The 18,161-nt window shown below is 43.1% G+C and overlaps 1 protein-coding gene across 1 annotated transcript in view; it reads left to right on the top strand.

The window, feature by feature from the left end:
- The first annotated feature begins 2,344 nt into the window (after positions 1-2,344).
- Positions 2,345-18,161, top strand: part of ttc29 (tetratricopeptide repeat domain 29) — a 482,465-nt gene continuing 466,648 nt past the window's right edge. Inside the window, exons 1-2 of the mRNA XM_048537485.2 lie at positions 2,345-3,378; positions 15,875-16,032. Of these exons, the coding sequence (XP_048393442.1) occupies positions 15,923-16,032 (110 nt within the window). The 5' untranslated portion in view covers positions 2,345-3,378; positions 15,875-15,922. The remainder of the gene's footprint in view (positions 3,379-15,874; positions 16,033-18,161) is intronic.

The raw sequence follows: 18,161 nt of genomic DNA, 5'->3' as shown, positions 1-18,161 counted from the left end.
GCATATGTTTCTTTGCTTATCCCTCACAACAAATTTCCTCATGGAACACATTGTACAATTTCATACACTTGGCTTGAATTGATGCAAGGTTTATAGGAGCATTTTACTGATTCATGTCCTCTATCCACAAGCTTGATCCTCTTTCCATTTTCACCATAGCTTTGTCTCTAACCACGTGCACTACTTTTGCACTTGTTGGATCACTAAATGCTGCACATGCACAAGTGACTTTGCTTTTAGAGATAGTAGGAGCTGCAGATGCTGGAGAATCTGAGATAACAAGGTGTACAGCTGGATGAACACAGCAGGCCAAGCAGCATCAAAGGAGCAGGAAAGCTGACGTTTCAGGTCTAGACCCTTCTTCAGAAATGTTTGCTTTTGACTTGATTGAATGAATAGTTCATTCATGTGGCTCCACTTAAGCCTCTGTTCCATATATCTAAGATTTCTACATTTTGCGCTAATACGATCACTTCTTTCTTTTAAGTGTTTCAGGAATTTGAATAGCACTTGCTGATTTTATGTTTTGACATTTTTAGCAGTGAGTCAACACATTAAAAAGTTTGACCTATTGAATGGATCTCTCCAGTTGATCTCACTTGTAAGCATCGATTCCTTGTGACCTTTTGAATTGATATCGTGAGTTCTCCCTTTGGGATGACCTTGTGACTCATTAAGTCGATCTCGAATGTCGGCAGATCCTTGGATCGGAAATCAGCAGATAAGAAGAAGAATTCAGTAATGGTCCCCTAATTTATGAAAGGGTGTAAATATATTGGATGCAGTTCACACTATAGTTGGAATGGGCGGTTTGTCTCATAAGGAGAGCTCGGCTTGTATCCGCTGGAATGCAGAAGAGTGAAGGGGTATGGTAAACATTCAGGCAGTCCCCAGGTTGCAGGCCAGGCAGCATCAGAGGAGCAGGAAAGCTGACGTTTCGGGTCTGGACCCTTCTTCAGAAACCTTTCTTCAGAAAGGACCCAGACCCGAAACGCCAGCTTTCCGGCTCCTCTGGTGCTGCCTGGCCTGCTGTGCTCATTGAGCTCCACAGCCTGCATCGACAGTTCCTACTATCCCCCAGGTTGCAAGCTGGTTTTGTTCTTGTGTCCATTTGTATGCAATTTGGAACACAGTATCGGACAGTATAAAGCAGATGTTCATAAATATTAGCAACGTTTCTATCAGAGATAATGGGAACTGCAGATGCTGGAGAATCCAAGACAACAAAATGTGAGGCAGGATGAACACAGCAGGCCAAGCAGCATCTCAGGAGCACAAAAGCTGACGTTTCGGGCCTAGACCCTTCATCAGAGAGGGGGATGGGGTGAGGGTTCTGGAATAAATAGGGAGAGAGGGGGAGGCGGACCGAAGATGGAGAGAAAAGAAGATAGGTGGAGACAGTATAGGTCGGGAGGTAGGGAGGGCATAGGTCAGTCCAGGGAAGACGGACAGGTCAAGGAGGTGGGATGAGGTTAGTAGGTAGGTGGGGGTGCGGCTTGGGGTGGGAGGAAGGGATGGGTGAGAGGAAGAACCGGTTAGGGAGGAGGAGACAAGTTGGACTGGTTTTGGGATGCAGTGGGTGGAGTGGAGGAGCTGGGCTGGTTGTGTGGTGCAGTGGGGGGAGGGGACGAACTGGGCTGGATTAGGGAAGCAGTTGGGGAAGGGGAGATTTTGAAACTGGTGAAGTCCACATTGATACCATTAGGCTGCAGGGTTCCCAGGCGGAATATGAGTTGCTGTTCCTGCAACCTTCGGGTGGCATCATTGTGGCACTGCAGGAGGCCCATGATGGACATGTCATCTGAAGAACGGGAGGGGGAGTGGAAATGGTTTGCGACTGGGAGGTGCAGTAGTTTGTTCCGAACTGAGCGGAGGTGTTCTGCAAAGTGGTCTCCAAGCCTCCGCTTGGTTTCCCCAATGTAGAGGAAGCTACACCGGGTACAGTGGATGCAGGATACCACATTGGCAGATGTGCAGGTGAACCTCTGCTTAATGTGGAATATCATCTTGGGGCCTGGGATAGGGATGAGGGGGGAGGTGTGGGGGCAAGTGTAGCATTTCCTGCGGTTGCAGGGGACGGTGCCGGGTGTGGTGGGGTTGGAGGGCAGTGTGGAGCGAACAAGGGAGTCACGGAGAGAGTGGTCTCTCCGGAAAGCAGACAGGGGTGGGGATAGAAAAATGTCTTTGGTGGTGGGGTCAGATCGTAGATGGCGGAAGTGTCGGAGGATGATGCGTTGTATCCGGAGGTTGGTGGGGTGGTGTGTGAGAACGAGGGGGATCCTCTTTGGGCGGTTGTGGCGGGGGTGGGGTGTGAGAGACGTGTTGCAGGAAATACGGGAGACGCGGTCGAGGGCATTCTCGATCACTGTGGGGGGAAAGTTGCGGCCCTTGAAGAATTTGGACATCTGGGATGTGCGGGAGTGGAATGTCTTGTGGGAGCAGATGCGGCGGAGGCGGAGGAATTGGGAATAGGGGATGAAATTTTTCTATGTCGGGTCTTTAAAATTACACCCCGATTCTGGGATTAAGTATGTTTGTAAATCAGATGTTCGTACATTGACACGATGGTTGTGGAGTGTATGCTCCTTCTTCTGTTAATGTTTAAAAATTGGAATTTCCCTTTTTAAACAGGGGAATTTTTTGTTTTCTTTGAGGGGGCTGAGTGTTTTTGGAACTCTTCCTGAAAAGGTTCTGGGAGTACGAGGATTTTGCAAACAGAAACAATCGTCTGATGGAGCGTCTCTCGACCGGAAATGTTAACGAGGATTTCTCTGCACAAATGCTGCCTGCCAGAGTCGCTGAACTTTTCCAGTAACTTCTGTTTTTGTTTCTAATTTATAAGATCTGCAGTTCTTTCGTACTACCAGGACTGAGCCAAATTTTATTTAAGGTTGCAATCAGTTCAGCCATTATCTTACTGAATGTCCTCCTCCTACTCGTTATTGTTGGTTTGTGAACTCGTCTTTTTGACTCAGTGAATTTAAAATGAAGAATTGTTCCGGCTTCTTTGTTAAAAAATGTAACTATTCATTATTGTGCCACAGTCGCACTCGCTCTCGGACTGTATTGCACACAACATCCGCTTTTGTGCTCCTAAGATGCTGCTTGGCCTGCAGTGTTCATCCAGCTTCACACTTTCTTGTCCGCTCCGTACTATCCGTGTTGACCATTATGACCGTTGTTCGAGTTCGTCGTCGTAATCACTGCGTGTTCTGTCCCGAGAGCGCTCGCGATCGTTGTCATAGAAACAGTACCGGCGTCTTGAATCACAGTGGCTGGAGGTGGAGAAGAAAGTAATAGTTACTGCTCAGCTCCTGAAACCTCTTCTCCCGACCTTCCTCACACTGAGCTAACTCTTGTTTCTTTCGACCGGGACCGGTGAGAATTGCGTTACTTCTTGGTTTTTTTGTGTCTCTCGAACAACTTTGCACCTTCCAAACCACTTCAGAATTCTATGATTGGCAACTTTTACTATTCCTTTTTTCCATTTTAGCACTGAATCGCTAAGTTACTTAACTAAGGTCGCAAATATTTATATGTATAACGATTTTTAAAAATCCAATACTGACAATTGTTTGCAGTTATCAAGTAACTTACAAGCTCGACTGGCTTTATGAAATTCTTAAGTATGCTTCCCGAAGTCAATGATGAACTGATTTTTGTGGCTGAGGAAACTTTCTCTGAAGATGCGAACTATCTGATTTTTCAAAGTGGACTGCGGCATTGTAAATCTGAAATCAACAATGAGTCAGATTCTTAAATGTAGGCGAGAAAGGGAAGTTGAGACCAAAGCTGGAACAGCAACCATCTTATTGAACAGTAGAATAGATTTGAGAGAACTAGGGTATAACCCTTCTGAGGAAGGGTCACCGGACCCGAAATGTTAACCGTTTTTTCTCCTCCACAGATACTGCCAGACCTGCTGAGCTTTTCCAGCAACTTTGTTTTTGTTCCTGATTTACAGCATCCACAGTTCTTTTGGTTCTCATCAGGGTATAATCTTGTTTCTTAGCTTGTCGTAAATCACAATGCATTTTTTTGAAAACCCCAACATTGACATCTTTTGAAGTGTGGCTGCCACGTGGACCTGATTTAAAGGTTATTATCTATGTCATTGCTGTCAAATTTGAACTTCTAACTGTTGGCATGGAGTCGCATGCAGAGCTTTATCCTGACCAATTCCATTATGAACAAGACACTATTAATGAGGTACTAGACAGATGGAACTGATATAGGGGCTGTTGGTAATTGTAGCATATCGTCAATTTGAATAGCAGAATTAAACTGTAAAATCAGTTGAGTTGGTGAATAAAGTGCTGCATGAAGCTGTGAGAACTTGGTTGTGACAATGTTCATTACATATTTGTGTAAAGTTGTTTTTCAGTTTGTTTGCTAGGATTTTGGACTACAGAATCTTCAGCATAGGGTTCACGGAATCAATGAAAGTAACTGTTCCAAAAGTGTCATACTGGACTTGAAACATTAAATCTGTAACTCTCTCCACAGATGCTGAGAGACTTGCTGTGTTTTTCCAGCGCTTTGTGTTTGTTTCAAGGAAAGTAACCATCAACTTTGGCTTCAAACCTGCACTGTCAAGGAATGCTGTGATACTGATCCATACAGATGGTCTAGTAGAATAACAACCACCTCTTGGAGTAAGGTTCCCATTACTGCTTTCCTCATCTGCTTTAGAGATGGCTATTGTGTTCTAGGACTTACCTGTTGAAATTTACTATTACAAATTGCATCATATCTATAAATCCAGTTTAAAAGATAATCCAATTTTTCCAGTCTCAAAAATGAGGGATTTTTTGTGTTGACTTAGTATATAAATCTTGGCCCTTGATTCTCCAAGCTCTGAACTGAGAGCACTGCATGTTTGATCCTGCACTATCCTTTCCGTTACCCTGTAGCTGTTGCCTTTTTCTCATTAGTTGTGGAGTTGAAGTGACTTTTTCCCTATAGGGCCTTGGGAGCTCAGTTGTTTCAAGATTGACTTCACCGCCCTAAGTGAGACCTGGCAATGAGGGCAAAGCTAGCTCAAGGAACACAGTGGTTGCTACACCTTCTGCTGGAAAGTAAATCAGAACAAGACTGCTGTGTTGACAGTGTTTAAAAATGAACTCTTTATCAATCTCAGAGCCTCTCCATAAACAAATGCCTCTTGACTCTCACTCAACCTTGCCCAGAATCAATGCACTACAGTGCTCAGGACATATACCCACATGGTGGATGTTGCAGAGATGAGTCCAAAGAGGAATTTTACACCAAGCTCAACCAATCCCTGGCCCAAAATCCAACGGGCATCAAGCTAAGCCTCTTTAGTACTTCAACACCAATGCTGGAAAGAATACAGACAGGGTAGCAGGAGTTGAGATAGTGGTGAACTGTCCAGCATTTGGCTACTCACCCTTCCTAAGCTCCTGGACTAGTATTATAGACTGCTGTTGACTTACTATGCCACACTGTGACTGCCATAGTGTTAAGGGCGAAGATGGGATGGAATTTTTTTAAATGTGTTCAGGAAAGTTTCCTCAAGCAGTATAGAGAAGGTCCTAATCAGGAAGGGGCAAAAATCGACCTCCTCTTGGTAAGTAGGGCAGGACAGGCGACTGAGGCAACAGTGGGGGAGCACTTTGGGACCAGTGACCATAGTCCTATTAATTTTTAAATAGTTATGGAGAAGGACAGAACTGGTGCACAGGTTCAAGTTCTAAGTTGGGGCAAGGCAAATTTTGATGAAAGTAGATGGGAGCTTGCAGGGATTGATTGGAGTAGTTTTTTTGCAGGCAAAGGAACCACTGGCAAGTGGGTGGCCTTTGAAAGTGTAATAGTTAGAGTCTAAGGTCTATATGTTCCAACGAGGGTGAAGGGCAAGGTTGGCAGGAATAGGGAACCCTGGATGACAAGTGATATTGAGGCTTTGACCAGAAAAAAGAAGAAGGCATGGCTTACGAGCAGGCAGCTGGGATCAAGGGAATCCCTGGAGATATATAGGAGTACAGAAATTTACTGAAGGAGGAAATCAGGAGGGCAAATAGGGGGCATGAGATAGCTTTGACTGAGAACATTTGGGGTGAATCCAAAGAGATTCTTTAAGTATATTATAGGAAAATGAATAATTGGAGAGGGAATAGGACCCCTCAAGGACCAAAATGGACATGTATGTATAGAACCACAGGAGATGGATGAGGTCCTCAATGAATATTTCTCCTCTGCCATGGAGAAAGACTTGAAACTTTGGAACTTGGGGAAGCTAGTGGCAATGTCTTGGGAATAGCCCATATCACAGTAGAGGAGGTGTTACAAGTATTAGAATGTATGAAGGTAGATAAATTTCCTGGTCCTGACCAGATATATCCAAGAAACCTGCAAGATGCTAGAGAATAAATTGCGGGAGCCCTGGCAGATATATTTGCATCATCGTCAGCCACGGGTAAGGTCTGGAAGATGGGAGGGTAGCGAATATTGTGCTGTTATTCAAGAAGGGCTACAAAGAAATGCCTGGGAATTATAGACCAGCAAGCTGAACATCATTGATAATGGGAACTGCAGATGCTGGAGAATCCAAGATAATAAAGTGTGAAGCTGGATGAAGACAGCAGGCCAAGCAGCATCTCAGGAGCACAAAAGCTGACGTTTCGGGCCTAGACCCATCTCTGATGAAGGGTTTAGGCCCAAAACGTCAGCTTTTGTGCTCCTGAGATGCTGCTTGTCCTGCTGTGCTCATCCAGCTTCACACTTTATTAGCTTAACAACTATGGTGGGTAAGTTATTTGAGAAGATTCTGAGGGAGAAGGTACGCACATGCATTTGGAAAGACAGGATTTGATTAGGAGTAGTTAACATGGCTTTGTGTGTGGGAGATTATGCCTCACAAATTTATTAGAGTTTTTTGATGAAGTGACCAGGAAGGTTGATGAAGGCAGGTTGGTGGATGTAGTCTCCATGGATTTCACTAAGGCCTTTGATAAGGCTGCACAAGGTAGGCTGCCCTGGAAGATTAAATTAAATCCAGGAAGAGTGACAAACTGAATACACAATTGGCTTGATAGTAGGAAGCAGAGAGTAATAGTGGAAGGATGCTTGGCAGACTGGAGGCCTATGATGAGTGGTGTCCCTCAAGGGTCGTTGCTGGGCCCATTGTTTGTTATCTATATCATTGATTTGGATGAGAATGCACAAAGCATGATTAGAAAGTTTGCAGATGACACTAAAATAGGCGGTACTATGGACAGTGAGGAAGGTTATCAGAACTCACAGCAGGATCTTGATCAGCTGGTTAAGTGGGCAGAGAAATGGCAAATAACGTTTAATATAGATAAGTGTGAGGTGTTGCATTTTGGTAAATCAAATCAAGGTGGGTGTTTTATGTCGAATGCTAGGTCCTTAAGGAGTTTAATGGAACAGGGGGACGTTAAGAGTTCAGGTGCCTGGTTCTCTGAAAGTGGAGTCACAGGTAGACAGGGCACTGAAGAAGGCTTTTGGTGCACTGGCCTTCACCAGTCAGGGCTGAGGGTAGAGAAGTTGGGAAGTTATGTTGCAGTTGCATAGGATGTTGGTGAGGCCACACTTGAAGTATTGTGTTCAGTTTTGGTCACCTTGCTATGGGAAAGGTGTTACTAAATTGGAAAGAGTGAAGAAGAAATTTACAAACATGTTACCAGGATTCGAGGGACTGAGTAATAGGGAGAGGCTGGACAAGCTAGGACTCTTTTCTTTAGAAGACAGGAGACTGAGGGGGATCTTATAGAAGTGTATAAGATCATGAGAGGCATGGATAAGGTGAATGCACTCAGCCTTTTTCCAAGGGTTGAGGAATTGAGGACTAGAGGACATCAGTTTATGGTAAGAGGGGAAAGAATACAATGGAATCTGAGGGACTTTTTTACACAGAGGGTGGTACACATGGAATGAGCGGATGTGGTTGAGGTGGGTACATTAACAACATTTAAAAGGTGTTTGGATAAATACATGGATGGGAAAGGTTTAGAAGAATATGGGCTGAGTGCAGGGATATGGGGTCACTGTGGATGGACATTTTGGTCAGCATGGACCCATTTGGGCCAAAGGGCCTGTCTCTGTGCTGTAGGGCTCTATGACTCTATGACCCCCTGAGCAAAGGCAATCTTTCTTGACTTCAGGAATCATGACAAAATTCCTAACTGTGTATACGCTAAATGGCACAACAATATAGCAAGTAATACTGTCAGTATGCTATCACTAGCTGGGGGCCACTATCTAAAAAGGCAATGCAAGACAGGAATGCTGCAAGCAACCTGGTAGACTCAAAGCAAATGAGTATTATGACCACAAGCAAACAGGCTGGAGGTGCAGCCTTGTTCAGACCATTAGCTGGGAATGTGTCCTGGAAAACGTATTCAGTTCTCAGCTATGTTACAGTGATAGTTGCTGGTGCAACTCGAGGGGCAGCATCAAAATGCAGAAGCATACTGAAAGTGCATTGGAGATGTGCCATGAGGGTTCTTAGAGCATGGCATATGTCAGATGGCAATGTCAGTGAATGTTAGGTACATGTGGCTGCTTATCATAGAGCATATCCCAGACGTTTGTGTAAAGTATCCAATATGGAAGTCCTTTGGAGCAAACAGCAAACCAAAGTCACCGGGTACCCGTTATACCTTCCATGTGCTGAATTCTCGATGTCTAGTTTGTTAGGCGTGTTTGCTCAAATAAGAAGTTAATATTAAAAAGACAAGTAGTACTGTTTATAAGGCATTCAACAATCTCTGCTTCCTCTTAATTGGCTACTCATTGGTGCCTAGCAAGAAATTTACCTTGCCTTGACAGCTGTATGAAAAGTGCAGTGAGTTGACACTTGGATTGACCTTGCCTGCCTTCTCATGCAATTCTGCCACAAATCTTCCTAAAGTCCACTTTGTTCAGGCTCCTGTAAGATTCATTCCTCTGTCTTCAGTATAAACGTGCTTGACTCTGTTGCGCAACATGCTACCTGCCACCACTCAGCTCAAGTCTAACTTGGCTTGAAGTAGAGAAGGCAACTTATAAGGGACCACATATTTTCCTTTTTACACAATACATTTGAAACTGCTATTTGCTAAAATAGTACCAGTAGGAGTTATGTTTTTTTTCTGAGGTTGCACGGTGGCTCAGTGGTCAGCACTGCAGCCTCACAGTGCCAGGGACACAGGTTCGCTTCTAGCCTTGGGTGACTGTCTGTGTGGAGTTTGCACATTCTCCCCGTGTCTGCGTGAGTTTCCTCCGAGTGCTCCGGTTTCCTCCCACAGTCCAACGATGTGCAGGCTAGGTGGATCGGCCATGCTAAATTGCCTGTAGTGTTCAGGGGTGTGTGAGTTATAGGGGGATGGGTCTGGGTGGGATGCTTCGGGGGGGCGGTGTGGACTTGTTGGGCCAAAGGGCCTGTCTCCACACTGTAGGGAATCTAATCTAATCTAATCTAAACTTTAAGATCAGGAGAATTGTATGGAGTGCATTTTAGCTGTATACGATTGACACTGTATAAGACAGCGTAGCCTAATGACAGCTTGTGGATTAGTCCATCTGGAGTCTGTTAAAGATCTGTGAAAGCTGTGCACTCAGAAACATCAGAAGCCTGCAAGCAAGAAATAGTTCAGTGTGAAAACACACAAAAAAAGCTTAAATTCAAACACGATAAAAGAGTTGGGTTGAGCCAATTAACCTGGCTATTGAGTGGAAGATCATGACATGAATGATGTCATGTCATCATTCCTAAAATTTAAAATACTGAGCAATAACTAAGATGTTTGGATAAGCATAGAAATAGGAAAGGTTTGAAGGGATATGCACCAGGAGCAGGCAGGCGGGACTAGTTTGGGTTGGGATTATGTGCGGCATGGATTGGTTGGACCAAAGGGTCTCTTTCCATGCTGTATCACTGTATGACTCTATGTGGTCAGACTTTGTTTTTCCTACATCTCTCTTTTCTGCCCATAATTACATTTGTGTCACACTGATATTTATGAATGAATGTAAGCGCACTTAGGGTTTTAAAGGACAAAAACTTAGTAGTAAATTAATTAAATTTTTCACCAGTTGTTAAACAATATACTTGTTTACAATAAATAGAGTTATTTTTCTGTTAATGCACACTCTACCCTTAGAAGCGCACAATGGATATAATGTTCAATGTCCAACAACTGTAAGAGAAATGCAGAGGACGGTACCGATCCTTGTTCCTTACCTCTTAAATCTTAAAGCCTTAGACACTGTCAGATGCAAGGGATTATGAAGGGTTCTTCTCCATCCTGTCTGCCCTCAAACATTTATCATGTTTTCTGCCTGCTCCAGAAGGGCAAAGGAAACACTTAAAACATACCCTCAAAGCCACACTGGAAAAGTGCAACAGCCCCATCAACACTTGAGAAACCTGGCCCACGGCACCAAAGACAAGGGCAAGAATCTGAGAAAGATCATGCACCCAAGTCTCATGGCCAATTCCAAGCTGAGAAAGGAGCGAGTGACACCCATGCATTCTGTGCTACCTCTAGCAGAGACTGTAGGTCATGTATTGGAGTCTTTTGTCACCAGAGAGCTCATTTTTAATATGGAAGCAAGTTCCCTTCAATCATGAGGGACTACAGAAGGGAGAGAAGATGTCTACCTGCATTTCACCACTTCTTTAACTACAAAATGTTTTCCTTACAATAGAATATACTTTATTGTCATGTGCACTCAAATGAGTGCAGCATAAACTCTGTAATGTTGCCTCCCTGCCATCTAAGGTACAGGGCACCTTGGTACAGATACTTTAAGTATTATTACCGAATTGAAATAACAAAATAGAGGATTAGCATGGCAACAATAAAGTTCAGAAAACAAGGCATGCATTTGTAGGATAAGAAGTCCAAGGTGAGAATAAAATGTATCTTTAAAATACTCAAGTTATAGTCCTTTTTTTACTGAGCCCAGAACCGCTGGGCTTCAGAACATGAGGCCTTGTTGCTTCCATGTGTTGACCTCTCTCCTGGACCCACATCCCCGGCTGGCCTGGACTCGCTCTGCTCTCACTCTGGCCACAACTTGGCTCCTAGCTCAGTCCACGGGTGTTCTGCTGCCACTCCACCCATCACTCACTTCCAGGACTCGGCCCACTCTTGCTTTGCTCCTTGTCTGGGCTCTGGCCATGACTTGCTTCCGGAACTGGGCTAGCACTTGCTCTGCTGCCACTCTGGCCACGACTCGCTTCTGGGAATCGGCCCGCACATGCTGTCCTCATGCTGTGTACTCCGGCCATGACTTGTTTCCAGGACTTCACCCATACATGCTCTGCTCCTGCTCTGGCTGTGACTCAGACTCCGTTTTCCATGCCCTCCAGGTAGGGTACTTTAAGAAGTTAACGGCTGGGTAGGTTGGGAGTGGGGAAGAAAATCTGCAGCAAGAGGAAATAAGTGTAAGAAAAAGGAGGAGGAGCTGACGAGAAGAGGAACTTTGGCTGGAGTGTCTTATACTGCTGCCATTTTATCTGAAAATGGAAAGAATAGTTAGTCTCAATTTTTTTTAATCCCACAAATGCATGTTTTGTTTTCTGAACCTTATAATTAGAGTTAAGGCATCAAGCAGTGAGTGCAAGCTGTGATGCAGAAATATGCAGGAGTTTAAGACTTAGTTCTTGTGTTGGGTGACAATGACATTTCAAAATTTCAACAACCATATGCATACCAGTGGTTATGTTTTGCATCGTATATGTTGACTACTGTTTTTGAATGGATTTTTGAGGCTTAAAAAGTTGACTAATGTGTTGTTATTAATGGTATTCCTATCTATTGAATTTACTTTTACTTAATTTACGTGGCATTTGTTATAGACTAAATAAAAACCAAAAGAACTGCGGATGCTGTAAATCAGGATCCAAAACAGAAGTTGCTGGAAAAGCTCAGCAGGTCAGGCAGCATCTGTGAAGAAAAAATCAGAGTTAACACTTCGGGTCCGATGATCTTTCCTCAGAATTAGTCTGTAATTGTTTATTATAGACTATGTCTTCTTTATCCTGTACACTAGATTGGTTCCCGAGATGAAGGGATTGTAAAAGGAATAGAAATTCAGCAAGTTAGACCTATATGCATTGGATTTTAAAGATCAGAAGATGTTTTTATTGAAACATATAAGATGCTGAGGGCCTGTGACACCATAGATGCTGACAGGGTGTTTCCTCTTTAGAGGTATGGAATAGTACAGAAATAGGAGCAGGAATGAGAAAGTTTTATTGCTGGTGTATTTCCAACTTTTGAATGATGAAATTCCCCCTTATTTAATTCTTTCTTTGACCTCTCAAACTGCCATCTCCAACGTGGCCAAAATCAGGAGAAAATATTCTCAGCCTAGAAAATCTCTACGCATCATGAGGTGGGGAGCAAGACTCCAGAAAGCTTCATTTGGTCTTGCAGTAGTCTATATAGTTTGATGCTGTGACCCATTGTACCTGGAGGACGTGCTTTTCTGCTGGCCATTTGTTAGACCCAGAGAGTCTGGCAGCTCCAAGGCGAAGGGTGCAGTGGACCCCAAGTTTTGACAGGGTTTGGCAAGTCAGGGAGAACCTAGGATCCTCTGGGAAGCCATGGAGAAGACTGCCGAGCCTTTGGCATTGATCTTTAACTCGTCATTGTCTGCAGGAATAGTGCCAGATGACTGGAGGATAGCAAATGTGGTTCCCCTGTTCAAGAAGGGGAGTAGAGACAACCCTGGTAATTATAGACCAGTGAGCCTTACCTCAGTTGTTGGTAAAGTGTTGGAAAAGGTTATAAGGGACAGGATTTATAATCATTTGGAAAAGAATAAATTGATTAGGGATAGTCAGCACGGTTTTGTGAAGGGAAGGTCGTGCCTCACAAACCTTATTGAGTTCTTTGAGAAGGTGACCAAACAGGTACATGAGAGTAAACCGGTTGATGTGGTGAATATGGATTTCAGCAAGGCGTTCGATAAGGTTCCCCACAGTAGGCTATTGTACAAAATGCAGAGGAATGGAATTGTGGGAGATATAGCAGTTTGGATCGGAAATTGGCTTGCTGAAAGAAGACAAAGGGTGGTAGTTGATGGGAAATGTTCATCCTGGAGACCAGTTACTCGTGGTGTACCGCAAGGGTCGGTGTTGGGTCCACTGCTGTTTGTCATTTTTATAAATGACCTGGATGAGGGCGTAGAAGAATGGGTTAGTACATTTGCAGACGACACTAAGGTCGGTGGAGTTGTGGATAGTGACGAAGGATGCTGTAGGTTGCAGAGAAACACAGATAAGCTGCAGAGCTGGGCTGAGAGGTGGCAAATGGAGTTTAATGCAGACAAGTGTGAGGTGATGCACTTTGGTAGGAGTAACCGGAAGGCAAAGTACAGGGCTAATGGTAAGATTCTTAGTAGTGTAGATGAGCAGAGAGATCTTGGTGTCCATGTACACAGATCCTTGAAAGTTGCCACCCAAGTTGACAGGGTTGTTAAGAAGGCATACAGTGTTTTAGCTTTTATTAATAGAGGGATCGAGTTCCGGACCAAGAGGTTATGCTGCAGCTGTACAAAACTCTGGTGTGGCCACACTTGGAGTATTGCGTACAGTTCTGGTCACCACATTATAAGAAGGATGTGGAAGCTTTGGAAAGGGTGCAGAGGAGATTTATTAGGATGTTGCCTGGTATGGAGGGATGGTCTTACGAGGAAAGGCTGAGGGACTTGAGGCTGTTTTCGTTAGAGAGAAGAAGGTTGAGAGGTGACTTAATTGAAGCATATAAAATAATCAGAGGGTTAGATAGGGTGGATAGGGAGAGCCTTTTTCCTAGGATGGTGACGGCGAGCACGAGGGGGCATAGCTTTAAATTGAGGGGTGAAAGATATAGGACAGATGTCAGAGGTGGTTTCTTTACTCAGAGTGTAGTAAGGGAATGGAACACTTTGCCTACAACGGTCGTAGATTCGCCAACTTTAGGTACATTTAAGTTGTCATTGGATAAGCACATGGACGTACATGGAATAGTGAGGTTAGATGGGCTTCAGATCGGTATGACAGGTCGGCACAACATCGAGGGCCGAATGGCCTGTACTGTGCTGTAATGTTCTATTGTGTAGGGGTTTTTCTTAGAGACATTCACCTCTAGCAGGTTATAAATCAATAATTAGTGTTCCCGTTCCATCAGGAGATACCTGAGATAATAAGTTGGTGTTGACTTCTGAGATGTTTTGGCAGGTTGCTGAGTCCAGTCATGAGATTTTTCATAGCAGACATGTTTGGGCTCTTTATTGTGATGATAAATACATGTATTAAAGTTTTTTTTAAAAAACTGTTCATGACACAAAATACAGAACATAGTTTCAAGATAAGGGGTATCCAATTTAAAATGAGCAAGAATTTCTTCCATCAGAGTTGTTAATCTTTGGAATTTTCTTCCCCACAAAGTACTTAAAAGTAGTGAGTTGCTGACAATATTCAAAGTCAGAAATCACATGATCCCAGGTTATAGTCCAACTAGGTGAAATGACTTCACCTGATGAAGAAGCAACGCTCTGAAAGCTTGTGATTTCAAATAAACCTGCTGGACTATAACCTGATGTCATGTGACCTCTGACTTTGCCCCTCAGTCCAACACTGGCATCTCCACACATGACCATATTCAAGGCTAGTTTACAGAGATTTTTAATCTATAAGGGAGTCGACTGTTACATAGTCACTAGTGGGGCAAGCTAGTGGGTAAGGGTTCCATACCTCATAAATTGGGAGGTGTAACAGCAGGAAGGGCATCAGGTTGTGAAACCACTCACCAAATCTAAAAATAATGATTGATATGAAGGTGATAAACTAGTATTGTGGTGACTCCGGTGAAAGGGAATGCCCAATCAAACAATCAACTAAGGAGTTCAAGGGAGGAATAGCAGGAAAATGGACTTAACTCTATAATTTAGCGACTATTTTATACATCGGTGAAAGAGGCTCAAGTGTCCAGAAATCTAGTTCACTGGTTTCTTATGAGTTGAAATTGCTTTTCAGCTTTTCTTAATGTCTCACTATTTTTGACCTACTTTCCTTCTGCCCAAATATTTCCCTCTAATTATCCCACTGCCTTAAAATTTCAACTATATTCAATTTTCCATTGTTCTTGTAATCTCTGCATCTATCCTAACTTATGAACAGTTTTTCCCAGAAAGTTGAGTGTTATCATTGCAATTAAATTCTAGTAAGATTTATGTCATTTCTTATTCTTTCTTAAGATGGAAATTGGCCAAATATTTGACTACAGGTTGAAAAGGTTGAGTAAAAACCAAAAGAACTGCAGATGTAAATCAGAAACAAAAATAGACTGCTGGAAAAGCTTAGCAGGTCTGGCAGCATCTGTAAAGATAAGTTAATGTTTTGGGTCGCGAGACTCTTTCTCAAAACTCATTAAAATGTTAATTCTATTTGATTAAGTATCATCTGCTGCCAAACCCACCACATGGAGAGTACAAGATTCTGCCCTCTGTCTTCTTGTTTTGCTGTCACAATTTAACTAAGTAGTAGAGTGTAGAGCTGGATGAACACAGCAGGCCAAGCAGTTTGGCCTGCTGTGTTCAGCCAGCTGTACATCTTGTTATCTCAGATTCTCCAGCATCGGCGGTTCCTACTGTCTCCTTGACTAAGTAGTATTCTGGTTTTATCTGTTCAATATCAATGACTATCACCTCTTTGTCCCCTTTTAGCATATTAAATTCTGGTCTAGAATGTCCAGATTCTGTGCTGTATATTCACCATAATTCAAGTACAAGGAAACATATTGGTGGTAGAGGACTTAAAAAAAGATTTCTACTGGGATTCTTAACTGGTGGAAGGATAAAGAGGAAATAGAAATTTTGCCATGTATTAAACTTTATATGTTGCATTCTCTGTTCACAGGTATTCAATAGTGACGGAATTTTCTGGCTATCCAACTATAAAGTTAAAATGTCTGTAGTTGAAAAGCAATGTTCAACTGATACACAAGCCAAAATGCAGGAACAGCTGCAAAATTGCAATTTGCCACCCAATAGGCAATTTCAGAGACCCACGGCACGGTGAGTGTTTGTTGTAATAACATGTTGGATGAGTTTTCTATTTCCATTACAATGCTGCCAGAATTAGTACAAAATATCAACTTGCCCTGCTTAAAATATATGTGAAAATAAGCTAAATAATTTTTAATGGAAGTTGCATATGTTTCATATTTATATCAGTCTTTTGCACAAAACAAAGATCGTTTTATTCTAATTGAGTTTATACTGATGAGCATATACAGTATACTCAATTTCACAAGATGTGAAAGTCCATTTGATCCGTATGTGTTATTCTACATGAAAAACCCTATAGTTTCCCGATTGTGGCATCAGTGATTAGTGTTTTCCACTTTTATATTTCTTAGTAAATTGATCTTTTTGTGTGTAGTGACACTGTTGCGAATCTTATTTGACCTTTTAGTAATGTGAACCAATGGGCAGAATTTTGTGGAAGCTATGGGCAACATGACCACTAGCTAGAGAGCTGTCAAAGTTCCCACATTGTCTCTGCCTCTTTCTGGAAAGGCCCACCACGTCTTGAGCCTCTCAGGCAATTTTCAGGCCACAATGGGCCTTCCTCTAGGATTAAATACCCCAGGGACTGAAATGTGTCTGCCATCAGCCATCAAACACCAAACGCCATCAGCTTCTAAACCAAGTAAGTTCCTCCCTGACCAGCCCCTCCTCCCCCCCTCCCAACCAAAGCCCCTGGAACTATAGACATCTGACTGGAGGCCTCCTCTCACTGCTGCATTATTACCAGTAGCAGCAGAATGAGGCCTTAAGTTGGCAATAGTTGATACTTAATTGCTTAATCAAAATGGAGGTGGGAAGGTGGCAGGGTCCTGTCCTATCTGATTAAATGTCCTTCTGCACAGTACTAACCACAATGGAGGATACAAGATTCTAACCTATATACTCTCGTTCACTCTCAATATTTAATCAAGCAGCATTCTGGATTTATCTGTTTGATATCTATGACTATCACCTCTTTGCCCCTTTCAACATTTTAAAAATATGAAGGTAGTGATGTTTAGTTTGAAGATCAGTCATGATCTTGTTGAATGGCAAACTAGCCTTTGGGGGCTGAATATTCTACTCTTGAGACTAATTACTATGAGGTTAATTTCAGAGTTACATATTGCAAGACATTTCGCCCCCATCAGCAGCAGGTTTTTGGAGACTTGAGTGCATTCATGATGACTTGGGTGCATGTGGCTTCCAGTGCAGTATGCATGTCGAACTGCTGGAGCATGGTATGATGTCATTTCTGCTTGCACATTCCAGATTTTGCATGACTATACAATGCTGTGAAGATAATGTTGTGCTTTATTGAGGCATTTTACAGTGGGAAATAGAATAAAATATGTGAAAATCATTCATGTGTTGCCACGGCACAGCACCATTTTGATAGTTCAGGAATAAGAAGAAAAATGAAAATGCACCACTTAAAGAGAAATCCTTCTATGACTCATCTCACTACTGAGCTCACCTTGAAATCACCTTGCTGCCTTCTGCCAGTGCTTTGCTGCCACCAGCATTGGACCTAGCCAACCTTAACTGAACTTCAGGCACCATATTTTCTGCTGGGCCTGTTTTGCTGATGTCACCTCCGCTAATGTAGCAGCTTCTCTCCCACGCTGGGCTTGCTGTCTGCAGCCCCCACTTAGGAATAGCAGATGTCGGTGCCATCCAAACTCTTCACAGAAGTAGGTAAGGTAGAACTAAGAAAACAAGTGGACTGAGTAGACAAACCCTGAGCCAGGAGCCCTACTCCGCTGCTATGTTTGGCTCTGAAGACTCAATTCCGTATGAACATTGCATTCTGCATTAGTTGAATGTGTGTCATTAGAGATTAGCACATGCAAAGGACTGCAACATCAGCAGATTTAACCTGAAATTGCACATTTTAATGCAGCCGCCAAAACATTAGAAAATTGAACGATGTCTCCACCCACGAGGGAATCCCAACCACTGAGCTATCAGACCACAATATTTCTGGACTCTTTCTGCGATGAGTATTGAAGTACTGAAATGTGAGTAGTTCAAAAAGTGGAACTTCATTTTCAGTAGACCAGTCACCTGATCTGTGATTGTCCTTTTTGAGACGTAGGTGACATTCTTACAGTCTTTGGTGGTATCTTGTGGAT

Source organism: Stegostoma tigrinum, chromosome 1, assembly GCF_030684315.1.
Source record: "Stegostoma tigrinum isolate sSteTig4 chromosome 1, sSteTig4.hap1, whole genome shotgun sequence".
NCBI classification, from domain to species: Eukaryota; Metazoa; Chordata; class Chondrichthyes; order Orectolobiformes; family Stegostomatidae; genus Stegostoma; species Stegostoma tigrinum.
This window is presented reverse-complemented; position numbering and strand designations above follow the sequence as displayed.